Source organism: Mauremys reevesii, linkage group 5 (assembly GCF_016161935.1).
Source record: "Mauremys reevesii isolate NIE-2019 linkage group 5, ASM1616193v1, whole genome shotgun sequence".
Taxonomy (NCBI): domain Eukaryota; kingdom Metazoa; phylum Chordata; order Testudines; family Geoemydidae; genus Mauremys; species Mauremys reevesii.
This window is the reverse complement of record NC_052627.1, coordinates 79,998,643-80,024,486: the sequence shown is the minus strand read 5'-3', so window position 1 is coordinate 80,024,486 and position 25,844 is coordinate 79,998,643. Positions and strand designations below refer to the sequence as shown.

Sequence of the window (25,844 nt, the reverse complement as noted above, 5' to 3'; positions counted from 1 at the left end):
AGAGGTGTATTTCAAGTCCTTTTGATTTTAGGACACTTAAAATAATTAATTATATCTTTTTCAAACTGGCCTCTGGTTTTCAGATCATGATATATTTTTAATGCAAATGTAAAAGGTCTGCTTTTCTTTCTCTGATACCTCATAATATTTTTAAAAGTAAACTAACTAACACACAAGTAAACCGCAGGAATTTAGTTCTGCGTACAGTCACAAGGAAAATATACACCACTATACTTCATTAGGAAAATGACATGCAGCAAAAATCAAATGATTGTTTCTGTGGATGGGGGTTTCTTACAAAAAATACAAATGAAATACTGGACAGCAGACATACAGAGATGGGGCAGAGCAACAGAGAATGTTTGAGTTTCCATAAAGAACCGTCTGTGCATGTGTATGTGTGTGGAAAGGTGAGAGGAAGATTTAGTTAGGGTATGTCTACACTACAAGAGTAGTTCGATTCAACTTAATTCGAATTTGTGGAATCGACCTTACGAAGTCAAATTTGTGTATCCACACTAAGGACACTAATTCGACTTTGTGAGTCCACACTAACGGGGCCAGCGTCGACTTTGGAAGCGGTGCACTGTGGGAAGCTATCCCACAGTTCCCGCAGTCCCGGTGCCCATTGGAATGCTGGGTAGAGCCCCCAATGCCTGCTGGGGGAAAAAATGTGTCGAGGGTGGTTTTGGGTAACTGTCATCATTGAACCGTCAATCACGCCCACCCTCCCCGAAAGCGCCTGCGGGCAATCTGTTCGTGCACTTTTCTGGTCAGTGACAGCGCGGACGCCACAGCACTGCGAGCATGGAGACCGCTGCAGTTATGGCCGTTTTCACCTCCTCGCACCTTATCATCCACCTCTTCCACAGTCAGCTGCTGAGAAATCGGGCTACTTTTCAATGGTGCTGCAAGCACTGGTGGACCAGAAGGGACGTTTTACCAACATCAACGTCGGGTGGCCAGGCAAGTTTCATGACGCGCGTGTTTTCAGGAACTGCGGTCTGTTTAGACACCTGCAGGAAGGTAGTTTCTTCCCGGACCACAAAATAACTGTTGGGGATGTGCAGATGCCTATAGTGATCCTCGGGGACCCAGCCTACCCGCTAATGCCCTGGCTCATGAAGCCCTATACAGGCGCCTTGGACAGCAACAAGGAACTCTTCAAGTACCAGCGAGCAGCGAGCAGCGTGACCTGTGACTGTTCAGTTTCTTTACAGAGAAGCTGAACCTCCCCGTTTCTTTACCCAGTTACTGTTGACTATCCTCTGCAGTTACATACCCCGTTCACCCCGTTTCCCCCACTTCCAACACACGTGTAAAAATAAAATACATGTTCCATTGTTACTTAACAAACATTTCTTTATTAATGACTTTGCGTTAAAGGGTTGAAACTGGGACGCAGACTGTGCTGCGTAGGGTGTGCAGTGATGTAAAGACCGCCTCTAAACTCGAGGAATGACAGGCTCCTGTTCCTAGAGCGGTCCGCAGTGCAAGACTGGTTGTTTCAACGGAGCCTGCCATCCCTCCTTTTTGGGATTCTGTGTGCGGGGGCTATGTGACCTTGTGGCAGAGGAGGACGGATACAGATTCCTCTGCTGCGTGACTCTGCGGTCCAGGACAAGGACCGCTGCATAAGAGCTGTAACCGCCCTCCCCTGCTACAAAGTCACATCCCCCCCCCACCCACACAGAACCTGGAAACCACCTCCCATACTGACATGGGTGCCTACTGACTGCACTGTGTGTGTGACCTGCTGCTGATCCTGCCTCCGTGTCTGTACCCTGGTAAAGGTGACCGTCCTATGCAATTACCAACCCCCTTCCCCACCCCACCCTTCAAACACAGTCTTCTGTAAAAAAACATGACGGAAACAGTAATTAACAGCAAAATATTTTTAATAATTAACTAGACAGTTAGGGGATGAAACTGGGATTTGGGCTTGGGTGAGTCAGGAAGGGAAGGACTTCTCAAAATTTAGGGAATGAGAGCTTTTGGGTACTTGAGCACTCTGCTGGGGTGCAGTGACAGTTTTCACGGCCCCTGGCGCCCCTCCTTCTGGTTATTTTGGGTGAGGGGGGTATGGGACTTTGTGGCGGGGGAGGGCGGTTGCAGATACACTGAAGGAGGGCTCTGTCCTCCTGCCTGCGGTCCTGCAGAACATCCACAAGGCGCCGGAGCGTGTCCGTTTGCTCCCTCATTAGTCCAAGCAGCGTTTGAGTCGCCTGCTGGTCCTCTTGACGTCACCTGTCCTCCCGTTCGCTGTGTGAGCGCTGGTACTGAGAGAGGTTCTCCCTCCTGGGGCATTTCCTGTGTGGCTGGTCAGAGCATCCAAGCTCGGACTGCTGTCCAGAGCGTCAACAGAGTGCTGCACTGTGGGATAGCTCCCGGAGCTACTAAGGTCGATTTCCGTCCACACCTAGCCTAATTCGACATGGCCATGTTGAATTTAGCGCTACTCCCCTCGTAGGGGAGGAGTACAGAAGTCGAACTAAAGAGCCCTCTATGTCGAATTAAATAGCTTCATGGTGTGGACGGGTGCACGGTTAATTCGAATTAACACTGCTAAATTCGAATTAAAGTCCTAGTGTGGACCAGGCCTTAGTCTCAATATCCTTGAAATCTTTTACGACAGAACCACACAGGAGACAACTCCACCAGAGAGGTCCTTTGGGGCCATCTGCCTGTCCCAAGTCAGGGTAAAGGAGGAGGGTTGGGCGTGGGGCTAGCAATTCCACCCTGTAAAAATCAGCTTGCTACAGAAACGCCAACAATAGAGTTAACAGAGACTTTTAGCCTGGAAAAAGAAGGGTCTTCAACTCGAAGATGCATGACGCTGGGTGGTGAAAGCCGCGAGGAAGCCACTAAGCCGATCACCCTTCTTGCAGCCAGGAGGATTACCATCGGCACATGGAATGTGAGGACCATGTACGAGTCAGGAAAGACGGCGCAGGTTGCAGCAGAGATGAGGAGCAACAACCTGACCCTACTAGGCATTAGCGAGACAAGATGGACACAAGCTGGACAGAGACGACTGTTGACAGGAGAGCTGTTGCTGTATTCAGGACATGAAGAGAGCGACGCACACCACACACAGGGAGTAGGCTTCATGTTGTCCAAGCAGGCACAGAGAGCACTGATTGGTTGGGAGGCACATGGTCCCAGGATCATCACAGCATCCTTCAGAACTAAAATGAAGAGGATTAAGATGAATGTTGTTCAGTGCTACGCTCCAACCAATGACAGTGAAGAGGAGGACAAAGACTACTTTTACAACAGACTCCAGAAAATATTAGAGACTCTCCCAGACAAAGACATTACCATCCTTATGGGAGACTTTAATGCCAAAATTGGACCTGATAACACAGGATACGAACAAGTCATGGGGACCCATGCTCTGGGAGAGATGAGTGAGAATGGAGAGAGATTTGTGGATCTGTGTGCACTTAACAATCTGGTCATAGGAGGCAGCATCTTTCCTCACAAGCGGATCCACAAGAGTACCTGGGTATCGCCAGCAGGCATGACAGAAAACCAGATCGACCATGTCTGCATTAGCAAGAAGTTCAGAAGATCCTTGCAGGACGTTAGAGTTAGAAGAGGAGCAGACGTGGCGTCCGACCATCACTTAGTGGTGGCCAGATTGAAGCTGAAGCTGAAGAAGAACTGGATAGACAGAAGAGCGAAGTACAACGTCAACCTTCTGAAGGACCATAAGACCAAGGAAGATTTTGGATTGACGCTGAAGAATAAGTTTTCAGTACTACAGGATCGGTCTGAGGAAGAGGAAGACAGTGTACTCAACAGATGGCAGAAAGTGAGAGACACACTTAGGTCAGCATGCCAGGAAGTGCTTGGAATTAAGAAACACCAGCAGAAAGAGTGGATCACAGCAGAGTCCTTGACAAAGATAGAAGACAGAAAGAAGAAGAAGGCAGCAGTCAACAACAGCAGGACTAGAGCAGCAAAGGCCAAAGCTCAAAAGAGTATGCTGAAGCCCACAGAGCAGTGAAGAGGAATATTAGGAAGGACAAGAGAGATTATGTGGATGGACAGGCAGCAGAAGCAGAACAAGCAGCATACAGCGAAAACATAAAACAGCTATACGATACTACCAAGCGACTGTCTGGAAAGTTCAGCAAGCCAGAACGTCCCGTTAAAGACAAGCAGGGAAAGTCTATAACAGGAATAGAACTACAGATGAACAGATGGGCGGAGCACTTTGAGGAACTACTGAACAGACCAGCACCACCAAATCCACCAGACATCGACCCAGCCAACGAGGACCTCCCAATCAATTGTGATAAACCAACCAGAGACGAGATCAGAAAAGCCATCACCATGATGAAGAACAGGAAGGCGGCTGGACCTGACGATATCCCAGCAGAGGCCCTGAAAGCAGACCTGGATGCCTCAGTGGAAATGCTGTACCCCCTCTTTGAGAAAATATGGGAAGAAGAAGTGATTCCGGCTGACTGGAAAGAGGGATATCTCATCAAAATCCCCAAGAAAGGAGACCTCAGCAACTGTGCCAACTATAGAGGAATCACACTCCTGTCGGTGCCAGGGAAGGTCTTCAACCGAGTCCTCTTAGAGAGAATGAAGGATGCCGTCGATCCACAGCTACGAGATGAACAGGCAGGTTTCCGGCAGAACAGATCATGCACGGACCAGATAGCAACGCTCCGCATCATAGTCGAGCAGTCTATGGAGTGGAACTCCTCGTTGTACATCAACTTTGTTGACTATGAGAAAGCATTCGATAGCGTGGATCGAGAGACCCTCTGGAAGCTCCTTCGGCACTATGGCATCCCAGCAAAGGTGGTCAACCTGATCAAGAATTCATGACGGCATACACTGTAGAGTGATCCATGGAGGGCAGCTCACAAACAGCTTCCAGGTGCGAACCGAGTCAGACAAGGATGCTTGTTGTCACCACTTCTCTTTCTTCTTCGTCATCGATTGGATTATGAAGACATCCACTTACAAGCGTAGGAATGGAATCCAATGGTCATTGTGGACCCAGCTTGATGACCTGGACTTTGCCGACGACCTTGCACTCCTTTCGCACAGTAAACAGCAGATGCAAGAGAAGACCAACGTAGTGGCAGCCACGTCATCACAGGTTGGCCTCAACATCCACAAGGACAAGACCAAGATCCTTAGGATCAATTCCATCAGCAACGACCCAGTCACACTGAATGGAAGCCCCCTGGAAGAAGTGCAGTCCTTCACCTACCTAGGTAGCATCATCGACCAGCAGGGTGGCACAGACGCAGACATCAAAGTAAGGATTGGTAAGGCAAGAGCAGCCTTCTTACAGCTCAAGAACATCTGGAGCTCCAGAGAGCTGTCTTTGGCAATAAAGATTCGACTGTTCAACTCCAACGTGAAATCAGTCTTACTGTATGGAGCTGAAACCTGGAGGACAACCAAAACAACCACCAGGAAGATCCAGACCTTCATTAATAGCTGCCTCAGAAGGATTCTCCAGATCCGCTGGCCAGACACCATCAGTAACATCCACCTCTTGGAGAGGACCCATCAACTCCCAGCAGAGGAAGAAATTAGAAGGAGAAGGTGGGGCTGGATAGGACATACACTACGCAAGCAGCCAACCAACATCACCAGACAGGCACTGCAGTGGAACCCCCAAGGCAAGCGGAAAAGAGGCCGCCCAAGAAATACCTGGCGACGCGACCTTCAGGTTGATAGCAAAAAAATGGGCTATACCTGGAACCAGCTAGAGCGAATGGCCCAGGATAGAAGACTATGGAGATCTGTTGTTGGCGGCCCATACCCCGGTTGGGGTGATGGGCATGAATGAATGAATGACACAGGAGACTACTAAATGATGTATATTCCCTTTGATGTAGGCTTAGTCTCCATTATTTTTCTCTTAGCTAATAATATCAGAGAACCCAAGAACAACTCTAGACCATACCTTGGGAGAGGTTCCCATGTAGATAACCTTACAGAGTAGAAGCTATTTAACATGTGAAAGAAACATGTGTAACAGTGAAAGAAAGCAGATCCTGAGAGGGAGGTCATAAGACAGTGAAACTACAGCTTTCTTTCTTCAGAGGTACATGGTCAGAGAATGACATGTGAAACATCTCTGTATGTGCCAGAAGTTTGTACTAGCACTTGATACTTGTGAGATCAAGTCTTACTAGTTGAGAGTTTAATAAAGAGACTGAGCCTAGCTTGAGCTATTTGACATCACAACCTCCTGCATGGATTATCGCATAGAGGCAGCTTAAGGATAACAAGAGCCTCAGGAAGGTACCAACTTGCACTGATTTACAGCCATTCAAACCTGTGCAGTGAACCCTCTTTCAGCACACAAGCTTCCACTCTGTGTGGAAATCCTTAACAGCAGAGAGATCTTAGTTCTAGTCACTCATTTGAGCTCTTCGGCGTAGACGCCATGAATTTTATTATTTTTTTTAAATAACACTAGCAGTTGAAAAATGTGTACCTGCAACTGTAACAAAATAACCCCAACAATAAAATGGTTGCTCACCTTCTCGTAACTGTTGTTCTTCAAGATGTGTTGCTCATATCCATTCCATTAGGTGTGTGTGCGCCGCATGCACAGTTGTTGAAAAGTTTTTCCCCTAGCAGCACCCGTCAGGTCGGCCATGGAGCCCCTTGTAGTGGCACCTCCATGACAGTGAATATAGGTCCCTGCCAACCCACCACCTGTTCAGTTCCTTCTTGCCAGTTACTCCGACAGAGGGAAAGGCGGAAGGGTTTGGAATAGATATGAGCAACACATCTCGAAGAACAGTTACGAGGTGAGTAACCGTTTTTCTTCTTCAAGTGCTTGCTCATATCGATTCCAATTAGGTGACACCCAAGCCTTACCTAGGCAGTGGGGTTGGAGTTTATGGAATCAGTGACTGTAGCACCTCTCTGCCAAATGCTACATCCTCTCTGGAGTACTGGTAATCGTGTAATAAGACGTGAAAGCGTGAACCGAGGACCATGTCGCTGCCTTGCAGATCCCTTGGATCAGGACCTGTTCTAGGCACACCACAGAGGAGGCCTGCTCTCTTGTGGAATGTGCCATTAGTTCAGGAGCCGGTACTTTTGCCAGATCATAGCATGCCTGGATAGAGGATGTAATCCATGATGAAATCCTCTGTGATGAGACTGGAAGGCCTTTCAACCGGTCTGCGACTGTCACGAACAACTGGTTCAACTTACGGAACAGCTTTGTGCATTCAATGTAAAAGGCTAGTGCTCGAACATCCAGGGGAGTCAACCCTTTGTTCTCAACTATCCACGTGAGGCTTAGGGTAAAAGACGAGTAGGAAAATGTCCTGATTGGAGTGGAATTGGGACACAATCTTTGGGAGAAAGGCTGGGTGTGGTCTCAGTTGCATGTTGTCTTTATAGAAAATGGTGTAGGGAGTGTCAGAGGCTAGAGCTTTAAGCTCGGACACTCTCTTGATGAGGTGATTGCGGCTAGGAAGGCCACCTTCCATGACAGGTAGCACAGCGAACAAGTTGCCAGGGGGCCCATTAGTCTGCAAAGGATAAGGTTGAGATCCCGCACCAGGATTGGTTTCTTAACCTGCGGGTATAGCCTGTCCAGGCCTTTCAGGAAATGACTGACCATTGGGTTAGCGAAGACAGTACGGCTGGCCGCTCCCAAGTGGAAGGCAGAAATGACTGCCAGATGTACCTTGAGAGATGATACCGAGAGGCCTTGATGTTTTAAGTGCAGTAGATAGTCCAGAATAACCAGTGAGTAACCGGTATGGGTGCCTACAATGGAGGAGCGTGACCCTGAGAACACTAGATTACAAACCTCTTCCGCTTGACCAGGTAAGCCACCCTGGTGGAGGGTTACCTGCTACCAAGTAGGACTTCCCTAACCTGCTCAAAGCACATGCGCTCCATTGGGTTTAGCCATGAAGCTTCCAAGCGGTGAGGTGAACGGACTTGAGGTTGGGATGATTAAGGTGACCATGCTCTTGAGTGATCAGGTCCAGGACCGGGGGCAATGAGATTGGAGCTTCCATTGACAGCTCCAGGAGCATGGTATGCCAGTGCTGGCGAGGCCAAGCCGGTGCTACTGATATAACCTCTGCCTTGTCCTAGTGGATTTTTAGCAAAAACCTTGTGGATGAGTGGAATCGGTGGGAATGCTTACAACAGATGGTCCATCCAAGGGAGGAGAAACACATCTGCAACAGGGCCTGGGCTGTGGTTCTGGTAGGAACAGAATTGGGGGCATTTGCTGCTGCTCTTTGTAGCAAACAGGTCAATTTAGGGAACTCCCCACCTTTGGAAAATGTTGTGCACGTCTGGGCAGATAGACCACTCGTGATTGTGGAAGGATCTGCTGAGATAGAATGAGATGGCAGACTGAGAACCTGGGAGGTAAGATGCTTCCAGGTGAATGGAGAGGGCTATGCAGAAGTCCTACAGCTTGAAGGCTTCCCGACATATGGGAGAGGAATCAGTCCACTCTGTTTATTTATGTAAAACATCGCAGTTGTGTTGTCCATCATGACCTCCATGCACTTCCTTTGCAATTGGGTCTGGAAGATTTGACATGCCAGCCGGACCGCTCTCAACTCCTTGACGTTGATGTGAAGTGAAAGCTCATCCTGTGACCAGAGAACCTGGGTCTGGAGTTGTCCCAGGTATGCACCCCATCCCAATGCTGATGCATGTGTCACCAGGGACAGAGAGAACTGGAGTTTGTTGAAGGGGACTCCCTCGCATACCTCCTGTGGGTTGAGCCACTAGTGGAGAGACTAGAGAACTGGCACCGGGGGGGTGACCACTTTGTTCAGACTGTCACACCCCAGACGGTAGGCTGACGCCAGCCAAGCTTGGAGAGGCCTGAGCCTCAGCATCGCGTGCTGTAGCACATACATACAAGCTGCCATGTGGCCAAGGAACCTCAAGCAACCCCTTGCTGTGGTAGCAAGGTACCATCTAAGGCTTTGTATGATGTCTGACATTGACCGAAAGCGAGCCTCCAGCAGGGATGCCCTGGCCTGGCCTGGCCTGGCCCGAGTCCAACACTCCTCTGATAAACTCTGTCCTCTGTGTCGGAGATAGGGTTGATTTGTGCTCATTGAGCAGGAGACCCAACCTATCAAAGGTGGATCTTACAAAGCTGACTTGTTGCTCCACCTGGTCCCTGGAACATTTCCTGAGTAGCTAGTCCTCGAAGTATGGATAAACCTGCACCTGCCTCCAGCGTAGGAAGGCAGCTGTGACCGATATGCACTTGGTGAACACTCATGGGGCTGTTGACAGGCCAAAGAGAAGGACCATAAACAGGGCCGTCCTTAGGATTTATGGGGCCCTACGCAATATTATTAAACTGGTGCCCTTATGCCCGACGGCAGCCCAGGCTCGCAGCTGGGGGGGCGGGAAGGGACGAGGCAGCAAGGAGTACCGAGACACTTGGCCCACCTTGTGGTAGCGGAGTCACAGTTCCCCGCAGAGATCCCTGTATCATCTCCCTCATGCAGAATGTGCGGCGCAGGCACATTTGACTCTGGGAATATGGCCCCAGCCTAAGGAGACTGCAGTGCATGCTGGGTGTGCGGGAGCCAACCTGCTCTTACCTGCTGTCACGGGTGGTGGATGAAGCTGCCACTTGGGGAGGCTAGCTCCACCTCTTCTGCCTGTGGCCCCACCCATACTCCACTCCTGCTCCGCCCCCACTCTTCCCAGGCCCTGCCATCTCCCAACTGTCTCCCTCCTCTCTTCCTTCCCCCACCCTGCTCACCCCCTTCCAGCCAAATCCCTGAACCCAAATGTAGTCAAGAAACGGAAAAATTCTAGCTGACTTCCCACTCTTGTAAGGGCCCACTGACTAGAACCTTATAATTTAATGAGTCCCAGAGCCATATTTTCCTGCTGGAAGTGAGCAGAAGGTTTTGATTATAATGGATTTAAGAACATTCTGTTTGTAAAGTCTTGTGGCTTCAGCCCCGAGCCCCACCACCTTGCCACAGGACACAAGGCCTGAACCCTGACAGGTGTGCCCCACATGGCTGAAGCTCCCGAGAACTGAAGCTCCCGAGCCTTGGCAGGTGTGCCCAGCTCTGAAACGTCTAAAACCTCTAAAAATTATCGATCATACACAGCTTGGAAGATCAGTAAGTTTGGCCACTGGTACTGAAGTTAGGCTTACCAGCCTGTAATTGCCAGGATCGCCTCTGGAGCCTTTTAAAAAAATTGGTGTTACATTAGCTCTCCAACAGTCATCTGGTACAGAGGCTGATTTAAACAACAGGTTACATACCACAGTGAGTAGTTCTGCAATTTCATATTTGAGTTCCTTCAGAACACTTGGGTGAGTACAATCTGATCCTAGAGACTTATTACTGTTTAATTTATCTATTTGTTCCAAAACCTTCTCTATTGACACCTCAGTCTAGGAAGCATGTAGCCTTTCCCTTATTCAGCATGATTTGTCATGAGATTTTTCCTATGCACACATGCTTGATGTGGATCTGTGAATCACCTTTTCTATATACCTGCCACCACAATAGTGCACTCTTCAGAGATATTGCACAAAAGGCACTGAGACTCAATTAAATAAAAATTAATTGGAGATATACCTATCTCCTAGAACTGGAAGGGACCTTGAAAGGTCATTGAGTCCAGCCCCCTGCATTCACTGGCAGGACCAAGTACTGATTTTTGCCCAGGATCCTCAAGTGGCCACCTTGAATGCACAACCCTGAGTTTAGCAGGCCAATGCTCAAACCACTGAGCTATCCCTCCCCCTGCAGTGTTGTTCTTCCTCCTTGTGCCCCATAGCAGGAGCTAATTAGGTGCCAAAATCTAGCCATTAAGCTTGTAAGTTCTAGTAAGCACATGGTACCAAGGCACTAAGGTGGTGAGATTCTAGAACCAGTACCTTGGAAGGCATTCATTGTCAGGACAGCAGTCCAATTCTGGAAAGCCATCTAATGCAGATTCTGCCTTTTGGTACGATATAGGTATTGGCCATTGTCCTACCATTGGCAAAAGCAAGGACTGAGTTACAAGCATTTTGATGCAGATTCTAACAGCGCTAACAACAAGTTCTCAAAACAGTCTATCATCATCATCATTCCACTGTTGTGTATGAAGAATAGAAAAAACAGTCTCTGAAGCAGCCAGTTCCAGGCCTATGCCTTGGTGTTGGCTGGGGCTCCACTACAACCTGATAGAAAGTCTTTCCCTACAACGGAATTTCCCAAGACAATCCATTCTTAGCCTAGATGCTGAAAGGGCTCACAGTGTGCTTCAACCATGCCATCTACTGCGGTTGTTACTCTTCAGATATGGATACAGATATAAATCAAGGTGTTCAGTGTGTCACAGGGAGAGATTGCCTTTCCTAGAATTTGAAACTATGACAGTCTCTCTTCACCTGACCTCAGCCAGACAAGATTTATGATTGATCTTAGATATCTGCACCCTGGTAGATAGGATACAGGCCACAAGAACAACAAAAGTAACTCTCCTCATTTTATCCATCAAATAACTCTGACCTTGACACCTCTGACCTATTTAAAATTCTTCAACTTAAGTAAACAGAGACTGGCCTTCATTTTTTATTTTTCCGTTGTTTACTCATAGAATCCTGACTTACTTAGCCATTAATTTGCCAGGCAAGTCAGAATACCATACAGACATTTCTAAACTTTTTAGGACTACTTATAGGTCCCCTTTGCCTAACATATTTATATCTTTATTGTTTTTATATTTTAATAAACCTGTCTAGGTTGCACCTGTTCAAAGGTTCACAGAACACTCATGCTCATCCTCTTACAATAATCAGAATGTGACAGCTGTCCATATAGCTGATTATAATATTATGTCTGTGATGTTAAAGGACAAGGCAAATGTAATGAGCTGTTTGTGTTTAAACCAGCTTCCCCCTTGAGAAGTTCACCGGGTTGTACACACAAAAAGGATCAAGACAGTTTGCGAGATGAGATGGGTGAGGTAATACCTTTTATTGGACCATCTTCTGTTGGTGAGACAAACTTTTGAGCTTACACAGAGCTCTTCTTCAGGTCTGGGAAACTTCAGAATGTCACAGTTAAATACAAGGTGGAATGCACTGTTTAGCATAAGTAGATAACACATATTTCAAGGGACGAGTCAAGGCCCGTTAACTCCTCTCCAATCATAGGGAAGAAAGAAGGTGGCGTGGGGGGAAGTGCAGCTTGTGTCATGTTAACAGGCCACTTCACCTTTAATGGTCCCTTGAAATATATGTTAACAACTTATGCTAAACAATCTGTTTCACCTTGTATTTAGCTGTGACACTCTGAGTACCTTTTCCAGAAGAGCTCTGCATAAGCTTTAAAGTTTCCTTTTCTCACCAACTGAAGTTGATCCAATAAAAGATATTACCTCACCCACCTTGTCTTTCTAATATCCTGGGACTGACATGGCTACAACAACACTGCATATGTCAAGCCAGTTTGGCATCTGATATTGTAAGCTTAGAGAATCATTCTATTTATTATCATTTGTTTTTATTGTAAAAAAAAATAGGCAATTAGGGAACTCTGGTGATGACCTTCTGTATGTACAGGCTTTCTATAAGGAAAGACCAATTACTCCCAAACATGTGTTGAAAATAGCCAATAGTTCTTTTGAATATGTTGTGTACTCTTCAGATATATAGAGAATTTGTTCCTGTTCAGCTTCCAAGCTGTAAGTTATACCATGAGGTAAACTTTTAGGAAAGTCCTCAGTGAGTTTTCCTTGCAGTAAAACTAAAGTGCCTGGTCATCAGTCTATTTTTAACTCAAGGTAAAAAATGCAGCTTCTTTAGCAGAGAAGACAAGTCATAAGTTTTTGCCAGATTTTGAAAGTTCAATTTTTGCCTTGACCAAATGATAACATTTTCAGACCCTTTCAGATCTCTCAAGGCAGATTTAGGAATAAGTAAAACAAGTAGATGCAATATGCTCACCCCAAACATATAAAAGGCCATATTTACCTATCTTAGGGAACTGGAAGGGACCCTGAAAGGTCATTGAGTCCAGCCTGCTGCCTTCATTAGCAGGACCAAGTACTGATTTTGCCCCAGATCCCTAAGTGCCCCCCTCAAGGATTGAACTCACAACCTGGGGTTTAACAGGCTAATGCTCAAACCACTGAGCTATTCCTGCCCCCTAATTACCTAACCCTTTTACTCCTAATCTTATCCATCTTCTTATAGGAGTAATCAACTGGAGGAGCCCATGGTGAATGAGCAATCTCTCAGAGGTCTTCAAGTACAAAAGCTTTAACCTGCATTTTCAATTAACGTCTCTCACATCTTAAAATGTTTACTCTATAGCAGGGCTGAGCCTAGACATTGTGGTGCCCTGTGCAGCCTCCCTCATCCCCCAATAATGGATAGAAAGCTCTTTGCCCATTCTCCTGATTATCCGAATTTCTGATTATCCAATCTGGCCCTGGTTCCAATTAGATTGGATAAACAGGGTTCCGCTGTATTGGCTTTATTTTAGTTTATATACACATCAAGAGAGGACACTATCTCTGCCAGGATGTTCATGCTTTCTCCTTTCAGGTTAACTTTGGGATTAACTTGTATTATATCATTAGGAAGCAGTTGTATTTCTCAATCTTATATTTTGTATTACAAGGCTGACCTTGTTAGAGCTTTGAAAGTTTATTTAACCAGGACATATGGGTTTAGAATATCTAACAGGCCTCTTTGTCTTTCCAGGAATCCAATAAAATGCTACTATTTATATGCATATCTACGCTGATGGATTGGGAATCTCATAAAATATTCCAGGCCAGACCATTTGCTGTTGCAAACAGGCAATGGAACTACATTAATTCACATCAGCTAAGAATCTGGCCCTCTATTCCCTTTTCAGATCATTCTACCAGAAGAATAATCACCTCTTGGATGGACTAGATTGGAGAGATGTTTCTTAAATTTATGAAGAGGCTTCTTCCAGGAACTGCTCTACTTCACAATGGGTCTTTAATATTCTTATTTGTAACATCTGTCTTGGATGATCTAAAACTGGTAGTCTACTAAGGGATTTATTCTCCTATTGACTGATACACTTGTGATTTAGATGCAGACTCCCACTAATATTAGGAAGTGTGTATATGTAAACCTCTACTTACATCAGTGGGAGAACTTAACTGGTTTTTGTGTCATCACCTTCACTGATGATAAAACTTAAATGTTCTGGGGAATGTCCATTATTCAAACACATTCATATAAGAACCCTGGAGCAACTAAGCCTGCACATTATTCTTTACATTATTAAGATAGTGAATTCCACCACTGTCATCAGCCTAAGCCAATGGTTCCCAAACATATTCAACAAAAGTGTCCTATGTCTTATAAACAAGTAAAAAGAATATCTCTGCCCCAAAAAATTTACAGTCTAACAGCCTAATCCTCACATCTTTATTCACATGGGTAATTTAATCACAAGTAGTCTCTTAGTTCAATAGGACTACTACTTACATGAATAAAGGTTATTCATGTGAATAAGGGTTATTGATCAGATTTTAAGTAGAAAACATGTAGATAAAGGTTAGTGACTAGGAAACAACAAAAGCAATTGAATGAACAGTGTTTGGTATATATGTTGTCAGTTCTATTGATTTTTTTTAGTTTGGGGGTATTTTTTGTGAGGAGAGAGGAAGGATGGTCCAGTGTTTATGGTGCTAGCCTAGGACCTGGGAGACGTGGGTTTAAGTCCCTGCTCCACCATATACTTCCCTAGTGACATTTGGGAAAGTCACTTAGGGTATGTCTACACTGCAGCAGGGAGCAAGCCTTCCAACCCAGGCAGACAGACTCATGCTATTGGGGTTAAAACAGCATTGTGCCTCTGGCCGAGCCTCAGACTAGTAACCTGAACTCAGACCTATGGTAGGCTTGACAGCCCCATCCACACTGCTATTTTTAATGCACTACTTCAACCCCAGCTAGCGTGACTCTGTCTACCTGTACTGCAAAACTCACTCCCAGCTGCAATATAGACATACCGTTAGGTCCTGATCCTCGGTGGGAGTTGGACACCTGAATGCCATTGAGCATCAAGGACTTAGCCGGTATGTGCCTCAGCTCCCATTTGTAAGATGGGGACAGTAACACTTCCCTTCCTCACAAGGGTGTTGTAAGGATAAATACATTAAAGATTGGGAGGCACATAAATATTACAGTAATTGGAGCCATATAATATCCTTAAATAGGCAGAGAGATAGGAAAGTGAATCAAAGTTCAGATTAATTTCTTAAGTTATTTCTTTAAATAAAATATGATTAAGTTCTTTAAAACAAACAAACAAACAAACATGCATTACTAAGTCAGTCTCAGTACCGACCACTGCTAAAGCAAGCCTGCCTGCTGTGGTAACAGTTCAGTGAGGTAGGAGCAGTTGAGATAAAGAAACTGACAAGGAATTACATTTGTTTTAAATTTCCCAGGGCTTATTATCAACAACAGGGTGTGAAAAATTATGTATGAAAAGTACAAGGACAGCATGCTTTCCAGTGCTTGGCCTGGGCAGAGGAAGGGCAGTGGGGGAGAGAAAATCCCCACGTGTGTGTAGAGAAATAAACATCTTCACTTGCCCCACTGTGTTGCAGTATTGTCAACCCCAATTGTTTGTGAGTCAAGTCCCAGCAAATCATGAAACTATCGACAAAAATCATGAGTTATACAAAATAATAGCTCTTGGGTTCTTTTTGTTTTGCCTCCTGGCTGGGGCTGGAGCCTTTTGGGGTCCCAGTCAAGCTTTTCTCTGCACCATGAGAGCTAGCAGCTTGCTGGCTTTTAAGGAAAGCTGTGACCTGATTGCAGCAGCTGGGGCTCTCAGGAAAGCACCCACTGTGGAGTGAGCTGGCAGTAGTGGGGTCCTGCTAAGTGGGCAAGGTTTGGGTGCAGGGGGAATTGCCAAGGACTGGAGAGGGGGCACGATTTGCAGGGCAAGGGATGTGCTTTGCACCAAAGGGGCTCAGTGCAATACAGCTGGATTGTTCTCTGTGCATTCCCAGACTGCCCATCCCCACACCCCGTATCCTCCTGCACCAGCCCTCACTGTGCAGGGCGCCATACACCGTTACCTGCCTCCGTTCCACAAACGGCCGTTAACAGAGTACAGACCCGGCTCCTCCCTTGCCCCCCACGCGCCGGACGCTGCCAGCAAGCTCCCTCCCTGCGGCTAACCGAAAGCTCCACGGGAGTTTGCGCCACCAGGCGGCGCGAGGCTCCTAGCAGCTGGAGGGGCGCCTGGCCTCCAGGGGGCGCGCGTGCCTCGGGAGCAGGGAGCAACGTCTGCCTGCCTTGCACCGCCTCCGCTTCCGGGAGAACCGTTACCTGGCAACGCGAACGGAGGCAGAACAGGTTGGGCAGTCCGGGTCTGTGAGGGGGAAGAGGCGAGTGCGGACGGGCGCAGAACAAGATGAGACAAGGCGGTGGACACAGTGAGTCACACGCGCAGGCCGGGTCGGGGGACTGCTCGGGCGGGCGCAAACAGTTACAGAAAATGATGATTCTGTTTGCGTTGCAGGGAAGGACTGCGGGGACAGCAGCGGCGGGAGCAGGGGGCAGGAGACGGACCCCCTGCCGATCTCCGGGGCCCTGGCCAGCTGCGAGGAGGCAGGACAGGGTACGATTCCCCCTCTGCCCAAAATGCAGGATCCCCATTGGCATCTGCCTGGGGGAGGGGGTAAACCATGATGTGCAGTGATGTCATTGCATCCTTGCAGTGTGATGTCATTGCATCCTTGCAGTGTGATGTCATTGCATCCTCGCAGTGTGAAACAATTAACAGTGTTGCCATTTAAATTTTCATCATTGGTCTTCGGAGTTAACACACCAGGGAGATGAATAGGAGCAGTTCACACCTCTCCCTGCTAGCGTCCCAAGCTGCATGCATACCCAGTAAGGCATTGCTGCATGTGGGAGCAGTCATAACGTGTTCTTCACAACCTAGAATTATTTTTTGTAACAAAAGCTTAAATTCCTCACAAATTGAAGGGGGCCCTGTGCTGAAGGACTGGAGGAACTCATGGTGTTTAGGTGCAAATGAAAAGCAAGTGATAAGTTAGCAGCCAAGTTCTCAGAAGCATGTTTTGAAGTGACATTCCTCATGAACTAGAGCAGTGGTTTTCAACCTTTTTTCATTTGCTTACCCCTAAAAAATTTTGGATGGAGGTACGGACGTCTGCAGATCCCCAGGGCGCCATGTACCAGAGGTTGAAAGCCACTGGACTAGAATGAAACAGGCAAGGGCCTAAAGGCACACTCTCGGGATTAAAACAACGGTTTTGGCCCTGCTTCATTCTTCTGCTGCCTAGTGCTCTCACTTGGCCACATGCAATAGGATGAAGGGTCCCCCAGGAGTAAGCTAACACCAATACTGCAATCCCAAATGTTAAAAAATCATGAGTCAGGCTCACCAAAAATCATGAGCTTATGTAAAAATAATAGATTTGGTGTTCTTTTTATTTGCCTTCTGCTTTTTGAGCTTTTAGAGTACACTCGGGTCATATTTTGAAGCTTTCTCCATAGCCACGAAGGCTAGAAACTTACTTTTTCTTTAGGAATAAAGGCTGAAATCATCACATATCCACTTGACTCTAGGAGCCAGGGCTTTAAGGAAAATAATAATTATCATGAGACTCAAGACAAAATCATGAGAGTTGGCAACACTAACAAACACAATTGTTAGCTTTTCCAAGAGAAATTTAAGTTAGCATGGTGTGGTCTGGGGAAGGTGTCTCACCATTTGAATGAGGTGGGATTGGAAGGGAGAATCATCCTCTGCCCGTCCAAAGGCTGAGAATCGTTTTCTTGTGGAAATAGCCAAGCCATCATTAAATCATCAGCAGGTGCCAGGATAGGGAAGGAACAAACTTTTCCCCCTCCTCCACAGTTTAAGCACCAGTGCAGAGCTGATTTCTCTCTCTCATTGCTCTCTTACTAGACATTTAAGGTTTCTAACTGTGAATTATAGATACTATAACTGTAGGGTTTGATGCTTTTATTTTTCAGATAATTATACATCAGGAACAGAAGGTCAAATCCAACCGCAATCAGCACTAAAAGTATGCTAATTTGATCCAAATTATTAGCACAAAACATTTTTGAAGCTTAATAACTAAACTGATTGTTTCAGTACATCCATAACGGTATATAGTGCTAAAATTTCCAGCAGGAAGACCAATTTGCTGATGAAGTCTGAGGCCATGGAGTTTGCCACTAAATATCTTTTCAACTGCAGTTTTCTTTTAATTATAAACAAGTTTTGTACCTTTTTTAACCTGATTTATTTAAGTATGTCCATAAAATGTCTCTTACCTCCTTTTCCCCCTTCTTCCACTAGTTGGGAACACACTTCCTAAGCAAACTGTGTGCAAATTAGGAACATTTTTGCCCAATTTATATTCATTCCTCTAGCTCATGCATTCATTGTGTTTGTGATCCAGTTCAGATTCATTCACACAGGAATTCTTTTTCCAAATGAATCTGAATAGGAAAGGTGTTGGAAACTCCCAGTTCATTTCAGATAATCCACTAAATAGCCATTGGACAGTAAAAACTTTTTCTCACTAGTCCGTGAGGCTGGGTCCAAACTGGCAATCTAGAACTGAAAGGGAAAATGCACGTACAATAAAGAGAATTGTTCTAACTCATCTCAATCTGTACAAACCTCACAGCTTTCTATTATTAATTTTACAAATGTAGATCCTTCAACAACAGCTGAAATCATTTCAGGCACTTCGGCAACAGACTTTGCTGAATGTTAATATGGTAAGAGCAGAAATTAAGTTTTCCTAAAATAAAAGGAAAAACCCAACAATCTCCTGCACCAACTTTTTAGGTACTGACCTGAGTATCTTAACAAAAGTCTCAAACCAAACAACTTTATTTTGCACAAAACTTGATGTAACAAACCAATAGCTCTGTTAATACTGTAGTCTATGTTAAAAATCAAAGATTATGCTGATTCTCTGAAAATGAATTTCCTAATTCTTATAAAATTAACAGATATGACCATTTAAGCTGTTGATATTGCCAATAGCTGAAATATATTTTATCCTAAGAATCAGGATCCTGTTTTTATTATACACAATTTAAAAGAACATTACAGTTACTTAGCTTATTAAAGCTATATTTAGCTTACCGTGCATGTTAAATAATGTGTTTTATCTGCTACTCAATATACAATAAAATAATTCATAAGGTAGTTTATTCTATACATTCTAGCTAGATTCTTGCACTGCACCAATCACAGTGCCAAGGAGGACCTCAAAACAGGCTGTGTTGCAAGGGAAAAGGAGCTGAATTAGAAAAAGAGAGGGGGGCCAAAGTCTTCTCTCACAGTGGTTTAAATCTGAAATAACTCCACTGACTTCAAAGGAGTTATTCCTGATCAGTTTAAGAGAGAGCAGAATTTGGCCCAGACTTTTAAAACACTACTTACCCAAAAATGCTAGGCTAACTTTTCAGGAACAGTGTTCTGCCCTCTTTCAAATCACTTTCTAGTGTAAAAAAATAAGGTCATGATGCTGCAAAGAACTGATCATATACTTAACTTTATACACTGTCGTTGATAGTGGAACTACTAATCCCTGTCTCTGCATCCATTTGCATAGGCTTGGGGAAAAGATGAGCTTAGCCGTCTAGTCTTGTTTTCATGTGGAGAGAGTAATCCTTCATCAACTGTGTCTCTTCCAAAAATGCAATATTTCTGCATATACAGAAATGTGATAAGTAACAGTCAACATGGATTGTCAAGAACAAATCATGGCAGACCAAGCTAATATCCTTCTTTGACAGGGAAACAAGCCTTGTAGATAGGGGGAAGCAGTAGATGTGATAGATCTTGCCTTTAGTAAGGCTTTTGACACTGTGTCACATGCCATTCTCATAAACAAGCTAGAGAAATATTGCCCAGATGAACCTATTATAAGGTGGGTGCGCTGTGCACAACTGTTTGAAAAAAGCATATTCAGAGAGTAGTTATCAATGTTTTGCAATCAAATTGGAAGGACATATCAAGTGGGGTCCCGCAGGGATCTGTCCTGGGCCTAGTTCTGTTCAATATCTTCATAAATCATTTGGATAATGGCACAGAGAATACATTTATAAAGTTTGCGGATGATACAAAGCTGGGAGGAGCTGCAAGGACCGCAGAGGATAGGATTAGACTTCAAAATTATCTTGACACATAGGAGAAATGGTCTGAAATAAATAGGATGAAATTCAAGACAAATGCAAAGTACTACACTTAGGAAGGACTAATCAATTGTACAAATACAAAAAGGGGAAATGAATGCCTAGGAAGGAATGCTGCAGAAAAGGATTTGGGGGTTTTAGTGTATCACAAACTAAATATGAGTCAGCAATATAATACTGTTGTTCACTTTTTTTGCATCATTCCGGGATGTATTAGCAGGAATGTTGTAAGTAAGACAAAAGAAGTAATTCTTCCACTCTACTCAGCACTAATAAGGCCTCAACTGGAGTGTTGGTTACCTAAGAAATTACCTAAGAAATTAAATTAAATTTGCAGTATGAATTCTATAAACTAAACAGTATTTGAATCAAGCAGTGTCTCACCCTTACAGATGGTATCGTTCCTTAATACATAGCCTGGGACAACCCTCCCTAGTTCAAAGTCTTTGTCCTTCAGATGTGTTTCCAGTGTTGAGTTGTGGTGGGAGTGGGGCCAAGTCATGATGTCACATCCCCTCCTTTATAGTTTCTTCCAGCTTGCTGGAAAGATCTTTTGCTATGACATGGGTCGAGCGATCTCCATTGTATACATGCTCTCTCTGAGAAGTCTTCTGGGATGGTTGTTGGGAGTGTGGATTCCCTTTAATCGGACATCAGCATAATTGGCTACTCCATTGTTGTACCTGAAAGACTGGTTGTGGGTGTTCACAACCTCACAACATATTTCAGTAACACACATGTAGCAAAACTTCATAACTTCACATACAATAATAGCACATACAATCCAACAGGATATTAACATTCAACAGATCCAGACTTTTAAAATGATACTTCACAAGGCATACTTTATACAAAACATATCATAATTATATGACAGTGGTGAATATGGGGGTTCCAGTGCTGCTTTGAAGTACAGAGTGTCACAACCAGTAAATAGTCTGGGGGTGGAGGGCCTGGGGTGATTTTGGTCAGATCCTGGTGGGCACTTACTCCACAGTGGCGGTTCCTGCAGCTCTTGTGCTGTGGGGCTGGTTGGGCTTGGCTCTCCACTCCAGGGTTGCAGTGCCACTCCAGTTTGTCCCGCCCCTCTGACTGGACCAAATTTGTGTGAGTGGAGTCGTGACATGGCTCATGGGGTTGCAGTGCCACTCATTCAAATTTGGCCTACCTGGATTCCCGTCGTCATGACGGCTGGGCACTGGGACCCTAAAGGTTGCAGTGCCTGGACCATGGAGGCAAGCCCAGCCAGCACAGGAGCTGTCACACAACCCTTTGAAACATTCTGGCAACCCGGTCCTGACCCCCAGGTTGAGAAACCCTGGTTTAGATAATATTTAGTCCTGCCTCCATGCAGGGCATTGGGCAAGATGACCTGTCAATGTCCCTTCCAGTCCTACATTTCTGTGATTATATGATTATATGCTTTTCTGTAGATGTCTTTGAAAGATTAACAGTCTCCATACATCCTTTTCAGGTACAATCTGAAATCAGTGAGATACTGAATAAAAATATAATTGACGTCAAAACTCCACAGTGTAGCCCAGACAAGCTTCTGATGACCAGCACACCTCCTGAGATGGCTATGGTATGTTACTTAATCCTTACCTACAGTTGAGTTGTACATTAAAATATATTGTTGGATTGCTGTTCCTGAGAACTGTATGTTTTTGGTAAAACATAATCAAAGCAAAGGGACATTCTGGGCACAAAACATGCCCATGGTAATTTCCTTCCTAACATAAGTAATGGTCTTATTTATAGTACAAGTTCACCATAATTCTATCTTAAGAGAACACTAATTGAAGCCTACAACAAGACATGTTGGGGGACCTAATAACCACAAGATTGTCCACCAGTATGGTTAAAGCACTGTTTCTTTTTTACTGTAAATAAGATTTCAACCAGGGCCTCCAAACTATGCTAAAGCTTTAGATTGTATTAAGGGAACAGCTCCTATTGAATGCAATGGGGTTTTGTATGTGTGTCTGAGGGCAGAGTTTGTCTCACTCCTGTGAAGTGCTGATAAACAACATATTTTTACACACAGATTTAGCCCCAAGTCCTGCTTGCCTTACTTGAGTAGGCAATTCAGTGGGACTAGTTGTGTAAGATTTGGCCCTTAGCTTGTCTTTCCCCTGCTGCAAATGTTCATAGAAGACTCAACATGCTGAGTCAGCACTTCGGGCCTGATCCAGAATGCAGTGAAGTCAGTAAAAAGACATATTGACTCCCTGTGCTGTGGAACAGGCCTTTTCTAAAATAGTGTTCCTCTTCATAGCTAATAGGATGCTTTGCTTTCTGGAAAAATGGTTATGTGTTGTATGCAATGTTAGTAGGCTTCAGAGAGAAAACAGAAGACTCTGACAAATGAAATGCGGCCCACAATACAATTTCTTCAATTTGTTGGAGTATTGTGATCTCCCCTTTTGAATTCCCTTGGAAAGATTAACAGTCACAATATATTTTTCCTTATGTTAGACAGAAAGATTGTTGGCAGATAAAATCTCTACCAGTTTTGCATGATACATAGTCTTTACAACAAATTTGTTGTCTTGTGCCTCCAGTACTGTGAAAAACTATAGCCATTATAGCATGATTGTTATTGGTTTTTGTAGCCTACGGGGAGTCCAGAAACACCATTGTCTAAGAAGAAATTTCATCTTGATAAGAAACTCTGTAGCACTCAATCTGTGGAAGCAGATTCTAATATTATCTTTGGAAATGTGGTCAGTGATGTAAATATTTCACATCAGATTTCATTAAAAGCTGTAACAACTGGAAAGATTGAAAACTCAGTAGAACCAATTAAAAACAAAACTATGATTGCTCTAAAAAATGATTGTAAATTGAAGGATTATGCCAAATATGAATGTTTTCTACCTTGTACTAATTTGGAGGCTGAAAGTATGGTGCCTCCTAATGAGAAAGTAATTTTGGATGAATCTAAAGCTCCTGTGCCTCTTCTCAAATATAGTGATGAACATCATTTAATAGACAACTTTAGCTATTCTATCAAGCCATTGAAAGAAGAACTTCAAAAGTCTCATGAACAGGAACTAGCACATGCATTTGGACATCAGAATATTTCTTGTAGTCAAAGTAATGTTTTTGATGATATGTCAGAACAAGACCAAGAAAAATCTGCTCTTTTTTTATCTAGAGAGAAATTACATGTGGACTTAACATCAAGGAAAATTTCAGAATCTGAGGAATCGGCAGACAGTTTGCATGTTGCTCTGGTTTCCCTTAAAGGAAATAATCTGAGTCTTGGTCAAGAATTTAATAAAGACTCTGAATGTGACAGCTCACAGAATTCTTCACATATAACTACATGCAGTACACAAACAGAAACTGAAACCAAGAATAAAAACAAAGAATTGCATAGCACTGACAGTGGTGTTGGCATGTTCCAGTTAAATGTCATTTCTAAAACAGTAAAAGATAAATTACTAATGTTCGATCACATAGAGAAACTACAGAAAGAAAAAGAAAAGCAGCTGCAAATCATAAATCAAAGGTTACTAAAGCTTGGAAATCAGAACTTCTATGAAATCAGAGCTGATGAGTACACCACAAAAATGGAAGAGTTACAAAATTCCCTGAAAGATTCTAAACACTTGCAAAAGAAAGTGATGGAACTTGAGAATGAAAATGTAACTCTCAAGTCAAAAATGAAACCTCTTACTGTTATCATAAGGTCTCTAAGAGAGAGAAATTCACAGTATGAGAAGCAAATTAAGGATTTAGTTGAAGAAAAGAAAAGTATGCAAGTCAGGTTAGTTAAATCAGAAGGAGACAGCAAAGAATGTATTAAAGAAGTGAAAAAGTTGTTAAAGAAATGCAAAGAACTTCAAGAACAAAAGAAAACTCTTGAGGGAGAGAGGAGTGAACTCTGTAGTGAAAACCAATGTATGATGCAAGCATTAGATGACTTCAAAATTAATAACCAGAAAGCACAAGAAAATATGATTGCTGTTATCGGTGAAAAAGATAGGCTCTTTGCGGAACTAGAATCTTTGCAAAAGGAATCTTCAGTGTTGCAAGAAGCAAATCAGAAACTAGAGATAAAAACATCCCAGCTTGCAAAAGAAAAGAACTCACTTGAAAAAGTACTTGAAAAAAATCAGATTGAAATACAACAACTGAAAGAAAAAGAAAATGTAATGAAATCTGAACAGGAGACTCTTGTTCACATAATGCAATCACTTAAAGACAAAAAGCTTGATCTTGAAATGACATTGCAAGCATGTGCTAATGCTAGACAAACAATGCAGCAGGCTCTTGAGAAGGTCCAGTCAGATAAAGCTTACACAGAGGAGAAACTCTTGACCGAACTTCAAAATACAAAAGCGGAAAGGGATATTTTGAAGACTAACTTGTTAAACATGAACAGAGAATGGGAGAATTTATCAACAGTGGTGGCAAATATCACAGAGGACAATCAGGTTCTTAAAAAAAACCTGCAGGAATGTAAACAAGATACTTACAAATATGAAAATAACATCAGAACATTGAATGAAGACCATTTACTAATGGAAAACCATCTGCGGACAATAGAAAATGAAAGGGATGTATTACAGTTTGAATTTCGCCATCTCCATAAGGATTATGTTAATCTAAGGGACCAAATTACTGTTCTGGTTAATGAGCAGCATAAACACAGTTACATTTCAGGCAAGGAAAAATATCACTCCATGTATTCCACTGAAATTTGTGAAGAAATTTCTGATTACAGGTATACAGCTTTAGAATCCAATCCACAAGGTATGTGCTGTACTTTGCAACATCTTACTGCACAAGTGTTGTTTTAATTTAATTTACCCAGTTTGAGCACCAATTAACTTTTTAGGTAAATTACTTACCAAAACCATTACCACGCTGTACATTGGTTTGAATTCCCTGCTTAGGAAAACTCTAGGTATTTTGGTTTTTTTTTAAGCCTGAAGCAGTTAAGTCTTGGTTGCTTAATTTAAGAATTTTTTATTTCCAAAAAAGGAGATTCTACATAACACCCACATGATTTTTATTATAATAAAACAAAACCTCAAGGAGAGCCTGATCCAAAGCCTATTGAAGGCATACTTCATTTACTTTAATGAGCTCTGGATTGAACCTTGAGAGTGATACGTTGTGCTTGGTTTTTTTAATTGTCCTGAAGTATCTCTTAAAAGGAATTACTCCCACTATTTTTTAAAGAAAACTGTCTTTCTTTTCCAGGCAATTCCAGTTAAACTGCAACAGTCTTGCTTCAGAGAAATTATAATAAACATTCTTTCTTTTAAACCAATTAAAAATTCTGCTGTTCACTTATTTCAGTTTTCAGTTGTCACTTCCACAAATGCTCCTTTTTGTTTGAAGTTTCACAATATGAAATTTCCCGTATGATTTTCTGAACACTTGACCCTTGGCTGTATTTTATAGATTCATATGGGCAGATCAGGGCCGCCCAGAGGATTCAGGGAGCCTGGGGCAAAGCAATTTTGGGGGCCCCTTCCATAAAAAAGTTGGAATACTATATTCTCATGGGGGCCCTTGCGGGTCCCAGGGCAAATTGCCCCACTTCTCCCCCCCCCCCCCCCCCCGGGCAGCCCTGGGGCAGATCATCAGCAGATGTAAATTGTCACAGCCC

At 43.9% G+C, this 25,844-nt stretch overlaps 1 protein-coding gene and 1 long non-coding RNA gene across 7 annotated transcripts in view; one reads left to right on the top strand and one right to left on the bottom strand.

The window, feature by feature from the left end:
• The window catches only part of LOC120405904, a 148,776-nt gene extending 132,294 nt beyond the window's left edge, over positions 1 to 16,482 (bottom strand). For 5 of the 6 annotated variants that reach the window (XR_005598977.1, XR_005598972.1, XR_005598973.1 and 2 more), the window contains exon 1: positions 16,096 to 16,225. This is a non-coding gene — a long non-coding RNA (uncharacterized LOC120405904). Of the gene's footprint in view, positions 1 to 16,095; positions 16,226 to 16,348 lie in introns of those variants that run through there. The other variant, XR_005598976.1, reaches the window with a different exon arrangement.
• CCDC110 (coiled-coil domain containing 110) lies at positions 16,333 to 25,426 on the top strand. Its single transcript, XM_039539830.1, has 6 exons — positions 16,333 to 16,455; positions 16,542 to 16,640; positions 18,029 to 18,081; positions 18,722 to 18,787; positions 21,690 to 21,800; positions 22,831 to 25,426. The coding sequence occupies exons 1-6, from the start codon at positions 16,434 to 16,436 to the stop codon at positions 25,024 to 25,026; spliced, it is 2,547 nt and encodes an 848-aa protein (XP_039395764.1). The 5' UTR covers positions 16,333 to 16,433; the 3' UTR covers positions 25,027 to 25,426.
• The last annotated feature ends 418 nt before the right edge of the window (positions 25,427 to 25,844 follow it).

Excerpts from the sequence above, each read along its gene's own strand:
- CCDC110 (XM_039539830.1), top strand. The coding sequence starts at position 16,434 with ATGAGACAAGGCGGTGGACACA. Across the intron at positions 18,082-18,721 it reads AACCGCAATCAGCACTAAAA|ATCCTTCAACAACAGCTGAA; the intron begins GTATGCTAATTT and ends TTACAAATGTAG. Across the intron at positions 18,788-21,689 it reads CTTTGCTGAATGTTAATATG|GTACAATCTGAAATCAGTGA; the intron begins GTAAGAGCAGAA and ends CATCCTTTTCAG.